General features: G+C 37.5%; 1 protein-coding gene across 1 annotated transcript in view; it reads left to right on the forward strand.

Annotated features, from left to right (window-relative positions):
* AP4E1 (adaptor related protein complex 4 subunit epsilon 1) overlaps positions 1 to 14,807 on the forward strand; it is a 55,835-nt gene that overhangs the window by 21,495 nt on the left and 19,533 nt on the right. Inside the window, exons 9-15 of the mRNA XM_021693919.2 lie at positions 2,844 to 2,966; positions 3,277 to 3,386; positions 6,388 to 6,527; positions 7,462 to 7,574; positions 7,675 to 7,793; positions 12,175 to 12,477; positions 14,483 to 14,597. Of these exons, the coding sequence (XP_021549594.1) occupies positions 2,844 to 2,966; positions 3,277 to 3,386; positions 6,388 to 6,527; positions 7,462 to 7,574; positions 7,675 to 7,793; positions 12,175 to 12,477; positions 14,483 to 14,597 (1,023 nt within the window). The remainder of the gene's footprint in view (positions 1 to 2,843; positions 2,967 to 3,276; positions 3,387 to 6,387; positions 6,528 to 7,461; positions 7,575 to 7,674; positions 7,794 to 12,174; positions 12,478 to 14,482; positions 14,598 to 14,807) is intronic.

A 14,807-nucleotide genomic window follows, 5' to 3' on the forward strand; every position in this document is an offset into this window, starting at 1 on the left:
GGTATCTCCACTAGAGTCCAGCGATACTCAGGGACCAACACCAACAGTTTGTTTCTTTGTAGGCTGTCAGTCCAGTGTTCACCTTGCCATGGAAACCTTATAGTTTCTTTTGTTTTATTTATTTCCTTTATTAAACTTTCCATTGTTAGGGTCCCCCCCCTTTTTGTATTGATATGGTTTATAACTTACAGTTATTATAGATAACTAGACTGTTATCTAGTAGTGCTAACATAAATATTTTTTTGCTTAAGAATGTGAATTTTAAATTATGAACTTCATAAGGGAAGAGACTGTGTCTATCCCAGTATCTGGCACTAGTTCAATCAATGAGTAATATGTTTTAATTGGATTAAAAGAAAAGAAGATTACTTTTATCAGTTGTCTGATTGAATTTTAGTCTTTATACCTTCTAAACCATATTTTTATGACAGCTCCATTATTACAACTTACCTTAAAGTTAAATCAAGACATAAATCACATCAAAGACATTTATTGACTACTGTTATGTACCAGGCATTGTACAAAGTGATATAGAGCATACGAAGAAGTGTAAAATACAATCTTTGTCTTCAAGGAATTTACAATATAATGGGAGAAATAGCTTATTTATGAAAGCATAATACCAGTATAAGGTAGAATGCTAAGGGGTGGTGCAGGGAATAAATATTACAGGAGTCCAGAGGTGGTAGAGATCACTGTGGGCCTGAGGACACACATAAGGATTTATTGATGTAATGAGGCCCTGAAAGGTAGGTAGGATTCAGATAGCCAGAAGGGAGGTCTAGGGGGTCTAGGCAGAGGGAACATGAGAGAAAGTGCAGAAGTGGGGATGTTTAAAACTGTTTCAGAGAATATTGACTTACCAGCAGCCTGCATGGACCATTCATAGTGGGAGCAGTGGAAAGGCCATATTGCAGAGGTCCTCTTGTGAGAGCCAAAAGAGTTTGGACTTGATACTGTATAAATCCAGAGGTATGAAAGTTTTTTAGGCAGGGTACTGATAAGATGAGAGTAACATTTTTAGTAAGCTATTCAATAAATTGGGAGAATTATATAAAATGGAGTACAAGGAACAGAACCATCAAAAGGAGAAGTGCATTTCCCTGTTTTTCCTACTTAGTGGATATTATATGTCAAATTAGCATATGACTCTGAAAGGTGGAGAAATGAAGGTAAACTGGTTAGGGACCTTGGGATGTAAGGAACACCACCATGGTGAGTACCCTGGGTTTTCTTTTTGCCTCATAGTTCCCAGACTGGGTACTGGAGAGCCAGCAACCTGGAAATGTTGACAGGCACAGACAAAAATGCCCCAAGAAAAAAGCCTGTTGTCCTAGCCAAAGGACTGACAAGAAAAGGGCAAAATAGCAAGATAGCAGTAGCTTCTCTATTCCAGCCAAGCATCACACACAGCAAATTATGTCATGGCAGAAAAGACTGAGTGGGAAGCCAAGAATTCCACGTCACGAGGTGTAACCAGCTTCTTAGCCCTCCACTGGACTTGTGGTGGAGAATCCCAAGAGGAGAGCCAGAATTTCACCCCTGCCAGGTGCACTGTCAGTGGAGATGATGTGGGAAGCCTGGATTTCACATATTAAGGGATAGGGGGTTAACGAAGTACCTCTCCCCTCTTTGCTGGGGTGGTGTTAGAGGAAGCTGGTGGAGAGTCGGAGCCTTCACCACTGGTCAGCGATACTCAGGCCACCTAGCAGTGTCAGTGGAGGCCATGTAGGGAGCACTAATGAAATGCCCCTTCCTTTCCCAGGAGGATAGTATCAGCGGATGTTCCCATCCCCTATCCAGAAGGAAACAAGGAGGCAGAGTGGAGAACCTGGGCTTCCACACCCACTGGGTGGTACCCACATCTCCCTGCCAGAGTGGGGTCAATAGAGACTTACTTCATATGAAAGTAAAGTCTAATCTGAAGGATACGGGATCAGTGGAACTTCAAATTTTGTGCATAACCCTATCCAAAATACATATGATAAAACCACAGTATCACAAATGGTAGAATGTTATTAATTTTTAATTTGGTCATTTTTACTTGATGATATTTTGGTTAGGACCTGGGTTGCTCTGGAAGAGAAAACAAAACTTCACATTGTGTTTTTATGTTTAGAAATCTTCAGAAGCACTTTTTTGAAACTATTGTAGAGGGGAGGCAGCAGGGAGGCTTCTATTTCATTTTGTAGACTTACTCTTAGATTTTTGTAGAGTTGAGGCATAAAGGGACTTAGCTCTGGTGGAAAAATAATTTTAAAAACCTGTTAAATTATTTTTCAGCTCATTTATGCCTAAGTTGACTAATAAATGCAATTTTTGAACTATTAATTTTACCTGTACTAGCTTTCCAGAAATCTTATAAGCATCTAAATAAGTTAAGATTTTAGATGAGTAATGAGAAGCTTTTGTACTAACACAATTTGATAGCAGGAAAGTTCTGAATGGAAGGAATCTGTAAAGGAAACCATGTCAGTTACAACAGAAAATGGAGCATCATTAAGGACAGGGGTTTTTTGTCTTTTTTTTTTTTTTTAACCACTGCTGTATCCATACTATTACAACAATAGGAGGTGTTCAGTAAATACTTGTTGCATGAATGAATTCATCATTTTTATCTATTTATATAAATAATTCTCTTTAGATTGTGCTGTGGTAACATAATCCTAATTACTGTTTAAGCCTGAAAACAACAAAGTTCCCAACTTTGAAAATTTTTCATAAATAAAATTTTTTACTAAAACTGACCTTTTAATTAGTTTGTTTTGTTGTGAGTTCTATACAGGTATGTTTTTTATTATGCCTAAACATGATCCCTGATATTTTGTATTTTCTTTCTCTAGCTATTCTGTTTGAATGTGTCCATACAGTTTATTCTATTTATCCTAAATCAGAATTACTTGAGAAGGCTGCCAAGTGCATTGGAAAATTTGTTCTGTCACCTAAAATAAATCTCAAGTATTTAGGTAAGATGATTAGATAATTTTTAAAAAAGATTTTATTTATTTATTTATTTGAGAGAGAGAGAGACGCTCGCATGCACCCATGAATGGGTGGGGCAGAGAAGAGAGGGAGAGGAAGAGAGAATCTCAAGCAGACTCCTTGCTGAGGGTGGAGCCCAACACAGGGCTCGATCTTATGACCCTGAGATCATGACTGAGCCACCCAGGTGCCCCAAAATGATTAGATAATTTTGACAGAAATTACAAAGAGAGCTCTTGAAATTTGCTGGGTATTTGTTTTCAGTCAACTGAATAATGTAATCTTTGTTTCTAGGACTGAAGGCTCTTACCTATGTTATACAACAGGATCCCACTCTGGCTCTTCAGCACCAGATGACAATAATTGAATGCTTAGACCATCCTGATCCCATTATTAAAAGAGAGGTAAACTAGTATTTTGAATAGTATATGCAAAGTGTTAGAACTTTTAAACTTTTTTTTGGTATTATGGAGAAAATCAAGTAGTGGGCGTGTTGTGTGTGTGTGTGTGTACACACAGTGTATTTTAACTTTTGAGTATATTTTATTCTTTCTAAAAAGTCCTTGTGTCAGTATCCTCACAAATGGATTTAAACTATGAGTTGGAGGAGTTAGGTTCAGTTACCTGTATGGACTCATTAATATCTTTTTGGTTCAAGAGGAAAACTGAATCCTATTTCCAGGTCTTTCTGTAATGCAACTTAAGGTGTAATTTATGACTATTAATATTTTTTCATATTCTCGTTAACATCTGTAAAGTGGGCTAATGTTTTCTCTATTAAATATGTAGGAATATTGAAAGAATTAATAAAGACATCCCCAAAATGATTTGAGCTGCTTGGAAGGAAAGGGGTATAATTTACTTAATTTTTTTTCAACTTTTTCCTTTTGTAAAATAGCTTCAGTGTCCACTTGAGTGTCTATATAAGTATTTATGTTAATTTTCATTAAAGAAATCATTCTGTGCCTTCATTTAAGATGGTATATGGGACCTAGTTGAGTAGATATTTTTATTTTTGATTTTAAAAATAGTAAAGATAATTTATTAAACATCTAAATTACTTAAAAGCAATGAGTTAAAAATATTTATTGAAAGAAAACTGTTTCATTAAGCAATTGTAATTTTATTTTATTTTTTTTTATTTATTTTTTTTTTTTAAAGATTTTATTTATTTATTTGAGACAGAGAATGAGAGAGAGAGAGAGCAGGAGAGAGGGGAGGGTCAGAGGGAGAAGCAGACTCCCTGCCGAGCAGGGAGCCCGATGCGGGACTCGATCCCGGGACTCCAGGATCATGACCTGAGCCGAAGGCAGTCGCTTAACCAACTGAGCCACCCAGGCGCCCAAGCAATTGTAATTTTAAAAGATAAGATTATACATTTTGAATTTTAGAAGGTGCTATTTATGAAATAAAAATATTTTTGAGAAATTGACATATATATATATATATACATATATATATATATATATATGGGTTTTTTTGTTTTTGTTTTTTGAGAGAGAGCAGAGAGTGAGGGGCAGAGGGAGGGGGAGGGAGAGAATCTTAAGCAGGTTCCACACTCAGCACAGAGCCTGAGGCAGGGCTTGATCTCATGACCCTGAGATCATGACCTGAGCCGAAATCCAGAGTTGGATGCTTAACTGAGCCACCCAGGTGCCCCATATTTTTTCTTCTTGCATTCATATTTTTAATCTTTTGAAAATTGTTACCTGCCTCAAATGAATCTGGGAAGTTTACAGATACACTAATTTCTATGTGTAGGCATCATAGAAAAATGGTACGGCACCAAAGGACAATAACTAATAACTGTATGGCTCTTCCACTTTGAACAGATAGAGAGCATGCATTTTCTTTGTGTGATTGGCTACTAAATTGAACAGAGTTGACTTAGGTACAGTTTTCTTATTGCTATATTTAATTTGGGGGCTCTCATTTAAAAATGAGGGTCAAAGGGAAAATAAAGTTATCATGTCTCATCTGTTTAAAATGATCAAGTCTGATCTGTTTGTCTATTACCTATAGTGAGAAAAGTAGTTCAAATTCTTTGGGGAAGATACTGAGTATCAGTGGTGCCCAAGAAGGCACTGTAGTACTGTGTCTTTGAATGCCACTGTCACATCTAACCTCTGTAAGTAGTTGCATACCAAGAACTTTGGTCCCTGGGTATGGAGTGACCTGTTGCTTCGGACTGGGATTCCCTTTTACCTGGTTTTATTACCTTTGTTTCTTACAGGGAGAAAGAAGACAAGAAGGAACTAGTATGAAAGACCTCTAGCCATGCAGTTCCTAATACCATATCCCATACAGTCCTGGAAATGCTAACTTATATGGTCTTAGAGTAGGAAATAAATTGGGTGTAAATTATCTAAAAATATATAATATATAGTTTAGAGTCTACAGGGAACATGTCTGAGACAGCTAGATAAATTGAAAACTATTGATAGGGCGACCTGTGTTTTTGTAGATTTTAAATGGAGTCAAAGATTAACTGAAACAGTTATCTTTTGTACTTGAAATCCTGGCTATAAGATTGCAAAATTATAAAGAGCCCTAAAGGTATTTTGGACAAGTTTGACAAGTAGGGTATGTTGACATTCTCTTGCAGCTAATGTTGTTGATCCTAAAATACCAGTAAATGATACCTTCTCAGTACTGCCCTTGGTCTCATATTGATTTCTGGGAGTTATAATATTTTTAGAACCTTAATGTAGGGCCTCAGAAAGCCCAGCCAAATGGGAGCTTACTGTGGTACTGGTCTTCCTTCATCTTACTTGAAGAAGCAAGAGGTATATTCCTGAGCACTGAGAAGGTGGCTATAACATGGTTTTTCCTTGCTGCCTGAGATTCTGAACATAGGCCTTGCTAAGGCTTTGAAGCACTTGAGCCACCAAACTTTGTCTGTCAGTTAGAGGCCATTTGCCCTCAGCTGACAAACCCACTCAAGGGCTGTTTTCTATTGTTTGGGTAGTGTGGAAAATATAGTTTGCAAGACTGAGTTTTTATGTGTGTATGTAATGTGTGTGTATATACGTGCACATACAGGCCTAAGTAATACAGGTTTAAGAAGCTGTTCTATTTTTTATAGGTTATATGCCTTTTAACTTTTTAGTCTTTACATGGCCTCTTATGTAGAAGTAGTCAGATTATACTTATTGAGATCAGTAGAAGGCTTTTAGACTTTGAAATTGATCATAATTAATTTTTTTGACACTAAGTTGGTTCTACCTTTCTTAAGTTCTGTTTCAGTTAAAATGTGCATTTCTTCAGCACCTGTGAACCGACTGCCCAGTTGATCTATGCAAAAGTGGGAGAATCAATTCTATTATAAACCTGTATATTGCTGAATTTATTGGAGTTATCATGCATAGTTTTATAATTCTGTTTTTATTTCTCTTTCTTAAATAGACTCTGGAGCTTCTTTACAGAATTACTAATGCACAGAATATAACAGTGATTGTCCAGAAAATGCTTGAATATTTACATCAGAGCAAAGAAGAATATATTATTGTCAATTTGGTTGGCAAAATAGCTGAGCTTGCTGAGAAATATCCTTTGTTTAGACCATGAGTCATGAATACCTTTAGAGAGGGAGAAGCAGACTCACTGCTGAGTAGGGAGCCTGATGTGGGGCTTGATCCCAGGACCCTGGGATCATGACTTGAGGCAAAGGCAGACGCTTAACTGACTGAGCCACTCAGGCGACCCAGTGCCACCTTATCTTTGACTTTACTTCATACTTAGTTTCTTTTCTGGTAAAAGTTCTTGTTTTGCAGGGGGACCTTGGGATTAGGGATCAGCATGCTAAAATTTATCCTCTGCACTGTTGTTTATACTGGAAATTGTCACAGTAAGGTAGTTGGGAACTCCATTCACATGTCACCTTTCTTCACATTTGCTTTTTAAAAGTCAGAGTAACTTTGAAGGTCACAAGGAGATTCCATTCTTTTTAAGATGTCTGTTATTTAAATCTAAGAAAGAGTAAATGCACAGTGTTAATCCACTTGTCTTGGAAATTGCCTAAGTATAGTTTTGTCTTAGCCAGTGCTGTAGCTCTAGCCAGCAGAATGATAGAATTTTAGACTGAAGCGGAACAGATTAGAAAGAGGTTAAACAGCTTGTTCAGGTAGACACACCACATTTAGCCTCTTTGAAGTGTAGATCATTTTCCATTATTTGTTAGTCAGCTGGAACATTTCTTTAAATTATTTCACACTTATTTATTGGATGCTTAGTTATATACAAAGAATAGTGCTAGATGAAGCAACATGAACTTAGTTTATTAAGTTTATTAAATAAGCTTTTATTGAGCACCTATTTTACATAAAACTGGCATATAGAACAATTTATTGGCAGAGGTTAAAAGCAAAAATGACAAAGTAGGATGGGTTGGGGGTTATTCTTTAATAAAAGGTTGATGCAGAAAAGATAATTTTAAGAAGTGGCATTTGGAAGTGTACTTGTTCTTAACACTGTGGACACATATGCCCCTGATAATGCATGGTTTATTCAGACAATGAATGCTGTGTTTTCAGTGGGAGGAGATGTCATGCATCCTGATATTCCCAATAACTTTATGAGACTGCTTGCGGAAGGTTAGTAAATTACTGCATTCTGTAAAATAGAGATCCAAAAATTAAATGTTTTCTTAGAGAATTTAGTGGAAGTTAAGATGATGTATCAATTTCTTTGTAGGTTTTGATGATGAAACAGAAGACCAGCAATTAAGGCTTTATGCAGTTCAGTCTTATCTCACTTTACTAGATGTGGAAAATGTGTTCTATCCACAGAAATTTCTTCAAGTTATGAGTTGGGTAAGCGAAGTACATTAGATCATAAGTATTTATAACATTTTTTATAAAACCAAATACTAACAATGTATTTCCTTCAGAAGTCATTCAGTTCTACTCAGCATGCTGACTCCAGCTGTCAATTTTCTTTCCCAGTGGCTAGTTTCTGTCACTTAACTATCCACTTGTCTGTTCATTCTCCCTGCCATCTCACTGATCTGGTCTTTTAAGTATTGATAGTTGGTTAGATATCTGTTTGTGTCTACAATACATTTGTTGTGTTTTCTGTGTGAATGTTAGAATATGTGAACACCATGCATCTGTGTTATATTAGTTTTCTGTTGCTGTATGTTACCACAAACTTAGTGCTTAAAACAACAGAAATTTATTGTCTCACAGTTTCTGTGGGTCAGAAGTCCAGACATGGCTTAGCTGGGTGCTCTGCTTAGGGACTCTCAGAGTTGCAGTCTGGGTGTTGGCTGGGGCTGCTGTCTCATCTGAATCTTGACTGGTGAAGGATCCACTTCCAAGCTCATGTGGTCGTTGGAAGAAATCAATTTCTTGCAGGTGTAGGACTGAGGGTTTGAGATCCAGACTGTTGACTGTAGGCTACTCTTAGCTCCTAGAGCTGCCTTCTGTTTCTTGCATGTGGGCCTCCCTACATGCCTCCTTGCTTCATCAAAGCCAGCAAAGGAGATCATCTCTTTGTAAGAAGAAGGTCACATTTTATGTAATATAATCATAGGTAATTGCACGCATACCATCACCTCTGTGTATTCTTTGGTGTGCATATGGGTGAGTTTCTTTAGGGGGAGACTTGGTGAAGTACAACTACTGGATCATAGGATATACATATTTTAATATTTTATACTTTGGCCAAATGTTAGCATGTTAACTTAAATTTTACCCAGACTTTTATTTATTTTTCTCAACTACAGGAAAGTTGAAAGACTAGTATAATAAATACCTCTATACTTTTCATCTGTATTCCCAGTTAATATTTTTAACCACCTTTGCTTTACTGTATCTGTATCTATATGTAGATCTACCTAAATACAGTTTGTTTTGCTGAGTCATTTACAATAGAGTTGCAGACATTATGACACTCCATAAAAAATTCAACATGAATCTTCTAAGAATGACATTGTCCTGTCATAGAACCATTATTGCATTGGTAATAAGAAATGTAACATTAATCCATTAATATCACTTACTATATAGTCCGTGTTCACATTTATCCATTTGTCAAAAAAAGGTCTCTTATGGTTTTTTTCTACTATTCCTAATCCTGGATCCAGTCAGGGTTCACAAACTGCATTTGGTTGTCTTTTTAGCCTCTTTTATTTTATACTGACCCTCAGTTTCTTTTTGTTTTCATGACTGATTTTTTTGGATGAATACTGTTGACTTACAGAATATCCAGCATTCTGAATTTGCCTCATTATTTCTGGTTTGGTTAAACATTTTTTTTTTTTTTAAAGATTTTATTTATTTATTTGACAGAGACACAGTGAGAGAGGGAACACAAGCAGGGGGAGTGGGAGAGGGAGAAGCAGGCTTCCCACCGATCAGGGAGCCCGATGTGGGGTTCGATCCCAGGACCCTGGGATCATGACCTGAGCCGAAGGCAGACGCTTAACAACTGAGCCACCCAGGTGCCCCTGGTTAAACATTTTTAGTAAGAATACTACATCAACAATATATACTTTCCACTGCGTCATCAGGACGCATATAGTATCAATTCCTATAGTCACTGGTGATTTTAAGTTTCATTGTTTGGTTAAGATGATGAATTTTTGATCGCTCCATTGTAAAGGTGCTCTTTCTCTTGGACATTTATAGCTAATCTGTAAGGTGATTCTATGTGGCTATGCATGAACATCTTTTCCTCAACTGCGTTTCACCAATGGTTTTAGTACTGGTAATCCTTGCCTAAATGGGTTATTGTATTGGCAGCCATTTCTTTTTTTTCTCCATGTCACTGTATATTTATAGTGCTTTTATTTCTTTCTATAACATACAGATTCTGTACAAGTTTTGTTAGATTTATGCTTAAGCATTTCATTTTATTTAGAGCAGTAGTAAATAAGTTGTATTTTTAACTTTGGTTCCCACATGTTTGTTGCTAGTTTATTCAAGTACAATAGATTTTTGGATTTTGATCTTGTCTTTGCAATCTTGCTTTGCAATCTTTGCAACCTTGCTGAACTCACTAATCTAGGATTTTTTTTTTTTTTTTGTAGATTTCTTGAGACCTTGTTAAGAATTTTTACATCTCTGTTCATGAGATTTTTTTTTCTACTCTCTTGGTTTGGTTTTGGTCTGAAGTCAGGAATGCTCTTTCCTCTTCCATGTTCTGGAAAAATGATATAGAAGAGTGTTGTTTAATTTTTAAGTGTTTGGAAAATTTCCTGTTACTGATTTCTAGTTTGATGCCATTGTTGTCAGAGAAAATACTCAATGAATTCAGTTCTGTTAAGTTTGTTGAGGTTTGTTTTATGGCCCAAGTTACATCTTACTGTATGTTCTGTGGGTGCTTGAAAAGAATGGGTATTCTGCTGTTGTTGGATGGTGTGTTCAATAAATGTTGATTAGATTCTCTCGGTGATGGTCTTGTGACACAGGTGTTGAGATCTCTAACTATGTGGCCTCCACTGACACTGTGAAGGGGTCATCTTGCTATGGCTGAGCAGTGGTGAAAGTCCTGACTCTCCACTAGGCTTCTGTTGACACCACCCTAGCGGAGGTGGGGAGGGGTCCCTCTTTGTACCTGGGTAGAGGTGAGGTGGCTTCATATGTAGTCTTCATGGACACTGTGGAGGAGTGGTCCTCTCTACAGCTTGGTGGGGATGAAAGTCTTGGCTCCCCGCCTGGTCTTCTCTGTCACCACCCTTGTGAGGGAAAGGGGGTGCCTCTTACAGCTTTGTAGGGGTGGAAGTCTTGGCTCTCTGCCTTTGCTGTGTGGGTGGGTCTATGGTTTTTTTCTGTGTAGTGCTTGACTGGAGTAGAAGGGTTATTGTCTGAAAGTTTTCTGGCCTCTTGGCTCTTTGGCTAGAGGGCAGGCTTTTCTTGAGGCCAGTTTGTCTGCGCCCATTGGTGTTTCCAGGTTGCTGGCCTACCAGAACCCAGTCTGGGGTTTATGAGGTAGCAGATAACCCACTGTACTATCCCAGCGTCCTTAGCAGTCAGCCTTCTTTTCTCCACGTATCGGTGTCTTTTTTTTTTTAGATTTTATTTATTTATTTTTTTGACAGAGAGAGACACAGTGAGAAAAGGAACACATGCAGGGGGAGTGGGAGAGGGAGAACAGGCTTCCCACGGAGCAGGGAGCCCGATGCGGGGCTGGATCCCAGGACCCTGGGACCATGACGTGAGCCGAAGGCAGATGCTTAATGACTGAGCCACCCATGCGCCCTGCTGGTGTCTTTTTATGTATGCTTTATATATAACATCAAGGGTTTTTAGGTGTACTTATTGGGAAGAATAGGGGAAAATGCATCTACTTCATCTTCCCATTAATTTTTGAACTGGGATTTAGATTACTGGCTTTTAGATTTAGATTACCACGCAAAAAATTATCTTGCTACTTTAAAGATTGAACTTATTTAGTTCTATTTATTTTTCCTCCTGTTCTTGTTACCAGCTATAAATTTTTCCTTCCCTGTCACCTCACCTGCCTGTTGTTTTTTTTTTTTCCTGCTGATGCCAATGTTACACCAAAGACATGAAAATACTCCATAAGTAGCACTTAGGAAAGATCTCACACTCTATGAATTATCAGTTTATGATTCTTAGGCCAGTAGGATTATTTATTTAGGTGATTATAAATAATCACCTAAATAAGTTAGATGTAAGAAAAAAGATATGTAACATAAATCAGTGTTCCTCAGAGTTTCTTCTGTGGATCATCTATATCAGAATCAGCTGATGCTGGTTCAAAATGTGTATTGTAGATCCCCACCACAGACATACTAACTCAGAATATCTGGGGGTAGAACCTAGAAATCTGTATTTTTATGAAATACCTCAGGTGACTCTCATGCATATTAGCATGTGAGGACCCCTGGTTTAAGTGCTTATTGCAAAATAAGTAACAGAATGTGGACATGCCTGTAAAAAGCAATAACCAAACCTGAAAATCAGAAGAAAGTGAACTTGTAAAGGTATACTGCTTTATATATTGTTAATGATAAAGATGTGGAAACCTTTTTGTATTGACTTCCAATTCTTATATAATTTTGAATCTAAAATGTGTAATTTTATCCTTATCTAATAATTCGCCACGAGAATATGTTTAATCTAGAGTAAATTGACTCCAGCAGTAGCTACTTTGTTTGGATCTCTGAGTACAATTTGCTCTGTAACTTTATATTTCTACATAAACATCTCTTTGTTTTACTCATAGGTGTTAGGGGAGTATTACTACCTCTTAGATAAGGACACACCAGAGGAAGTTCTAACCAAGCTCTACAAGTTACTTATGAATGCCTCGGTTTCTTCAGAAACAAAAGCCTGGTTAATCGCTGCTGTTACCAAGTTGACATCCCAAGCACACTCTTCTAACATAGTCGAGAGATTAATCCAGGAATTCACCATATCTTTGGATACTTGTATGAGACAGCATGCATTTGAATTAAAACACTTACGTGAGAATGTGGAACTTATGAAGAGCTTGCTTCCAGTTGATAAGAGCTGTGAAGACATGGTGGTAAGGCATCTGTATTTTAGCTTCGTAAAAATTGCATTGTCTGTAAACAGAATAATTCTTGCATGTGTGAGGTATCTGGAGTATATCAAAATACAATTTCCGTAACACTGAAAATGAAGGTTGGAGTTTTTCTCACATTAGTATGACAGAGAATTTGAGAGCTTCAGGTGAGTAGTGATCCTGAATAGTTGGGACTAGAGGAGTATATCTTCTGGAGAACTGCAATGAAGGCATTTATATCCAGTGACAATCGCTTTTAACATACGTTTTTAGTTTCCTTTGAATTTTTCTAATATGTTGTTTAATTATTACTGTGTTTTCTTTGAGAATGTAAAAAATAGTTCTCTGTTGCATTTTGTCCACCTAGTATCTTAAGTTCTTTCCCACTTTGGAACCTGATCACCCACCTTTCCTTCTCCCACCTCACTTTCAGCTGCCACCCTTTTTAACCTAATGGGCTCAGTTACTACTCACCCTCTGAGTGTATACTGGTCTCTCCCCTAGACTGGCATAAATTAGGAAGTTGCCAAAAGGAAGCCAGATTTGTACAAATTTTTATTTGTCAGGTGTCCTATAGTTGAGAAAGAGGAGAGGAGGGGTAGCATTCCCACTAATTTTGACTCAGATTTTCATGGCTTGTATTCATTTTGAACCTTTGTTCATTGGTTCTTTCAGATAGCTCCTCAAGGGCAGAGGCCTTTTTCATGTTTGGTAGGCATTCCAGAGCCATTCATTGAAATGGTGAATATATACGCTACACACAGTATTAAACTAGGAAGTAACCTGTTTCCTCTTTCCTCCAGTAGAAGATAGTGATGATGACATAGCTTCATTGTGTAAGAATCTTATTGAAACTAAACCTTTCCAGATTCAGAGTGTGACTTGCCGCTTAACTGTTAGAGATTCACCTGCCCTTCTAATTATCTGAGTTGTTACCGTACACTTGGCTAAAGCAGGAGAAGCAAACCTGTGGCTTCTGAAGCTACCGCTGCCATATCCTTTTGTATAGATCTCACTCTTTGCTCACTTTTTCTTTTCTCCTTTTCCCCTTACTCTTTCTTCATCTCATTTCTTTTCACTTAATCATTCTCTCGTACCTTTCTATTCCTGCTGAAATTAGGTAATTTTCCATAGATTTGTGAAAAAGCATTTTCAGGTAGAAGAGAACAGGATGGTTAAATCAAAGGCACTCTGGGAGTCGGAATAATGGCCTCCCCACGGTGTACACACCTTCATCCCTGGAACCTTAAATGGTAACAAGGACTTTGTAGATGTGATTAAGTTAAGGATTTTGTGATGAGATTATCTTGGATTGTCCAGAAAGCATGATCACAAGAGTTCTTATAAAAGTGAGGAAAGAGAGAGGAGAAAGCCAACTAACAATAGAAGCAGAGATTGGAATGATGTGGCCACAAGCCAAGGAATGGTGGCACCTTCAGAAACTGAAAGAGATAAGGAACTTACTCTCCCTTGGAGTCTCCAGAAGGAACTAGCCTTGCCAACACTTTATTGTTAGCCCCCAGCAGCAAACTAATGCACCTGTAGCTCCTGGTGTAGGTGTCTCTTCTCTAGTAAGTTACAATTCTCCCATCCAAGTACTAACCAGGCCCGACCCTGTTTAGCTTCCGAGATCAGATGAGATCGGGCATGTTCAGGGTGGTATGGCCGTAGACTAGGTTACAATTCTCATGAGGGTGGGAACTGTCTTTGTGTCAGTCATAGCACCTAACATATGATTCTCTAACATATTGGATGTTCAGTTTATTCTGCAGTGCAGTGAAATTGATCACAACTACAGATGACTTACTTTGTTACATTCTTAGCTAACTGTGAATATAGATATTTTAGAAAGGTAGAGAGTTTGGTAGCACTTGGTAGCACTTTTAGAATTTACCCTTAAAAATTATTTTTGGGACATATGGATTAAAATTAGTTATGTGAGTATACAGTTTACTGTTTAGGGTAAATTTTTTTAATTTCTAATTTTTGCTTCACTTTAATACAGGTAGATGCTTCTTTATCTTTTCTGGATGGTTTTGTGGCCGAAGAACTTAGTCAGGGGGCAGCACCTTACAAACCTCACCACCAACGGCAGGAGGAAAAGCTTTCTCAGGAAAAAGGTAATTTTTCATGGGTCTGTAACAAGCTAAATTGTAGGGACATCATTTTTTTAATGCAATTGACATTATAGTCATGTAATATAAATAACTGAGGATGTTTACTTTTATCATCTCTCTTTAAATCTGCTTGTGACTTGTTTACCCTGGTTAGGTCTTTGGATACCCAGAAAAAAGAAGTTAGCCCAGAGATATTTCCCAAAGTCATAGGCT

The sequence above is a fragment of the Neomonachus schauinslandi genome, chromosome 9 (assembly GCF_002201575.2).
Source record: "Neomonachus schauinslandi chromosome 9, ASM220157v2, whole genome shotgun sequence".
Classification (NCBI taxonomy): Eukaryota; Metazoa; Chordata; class Mammalia; order Carnivora; family Phocidae; genus Neomonachus; species Neomonachus schauinslandi.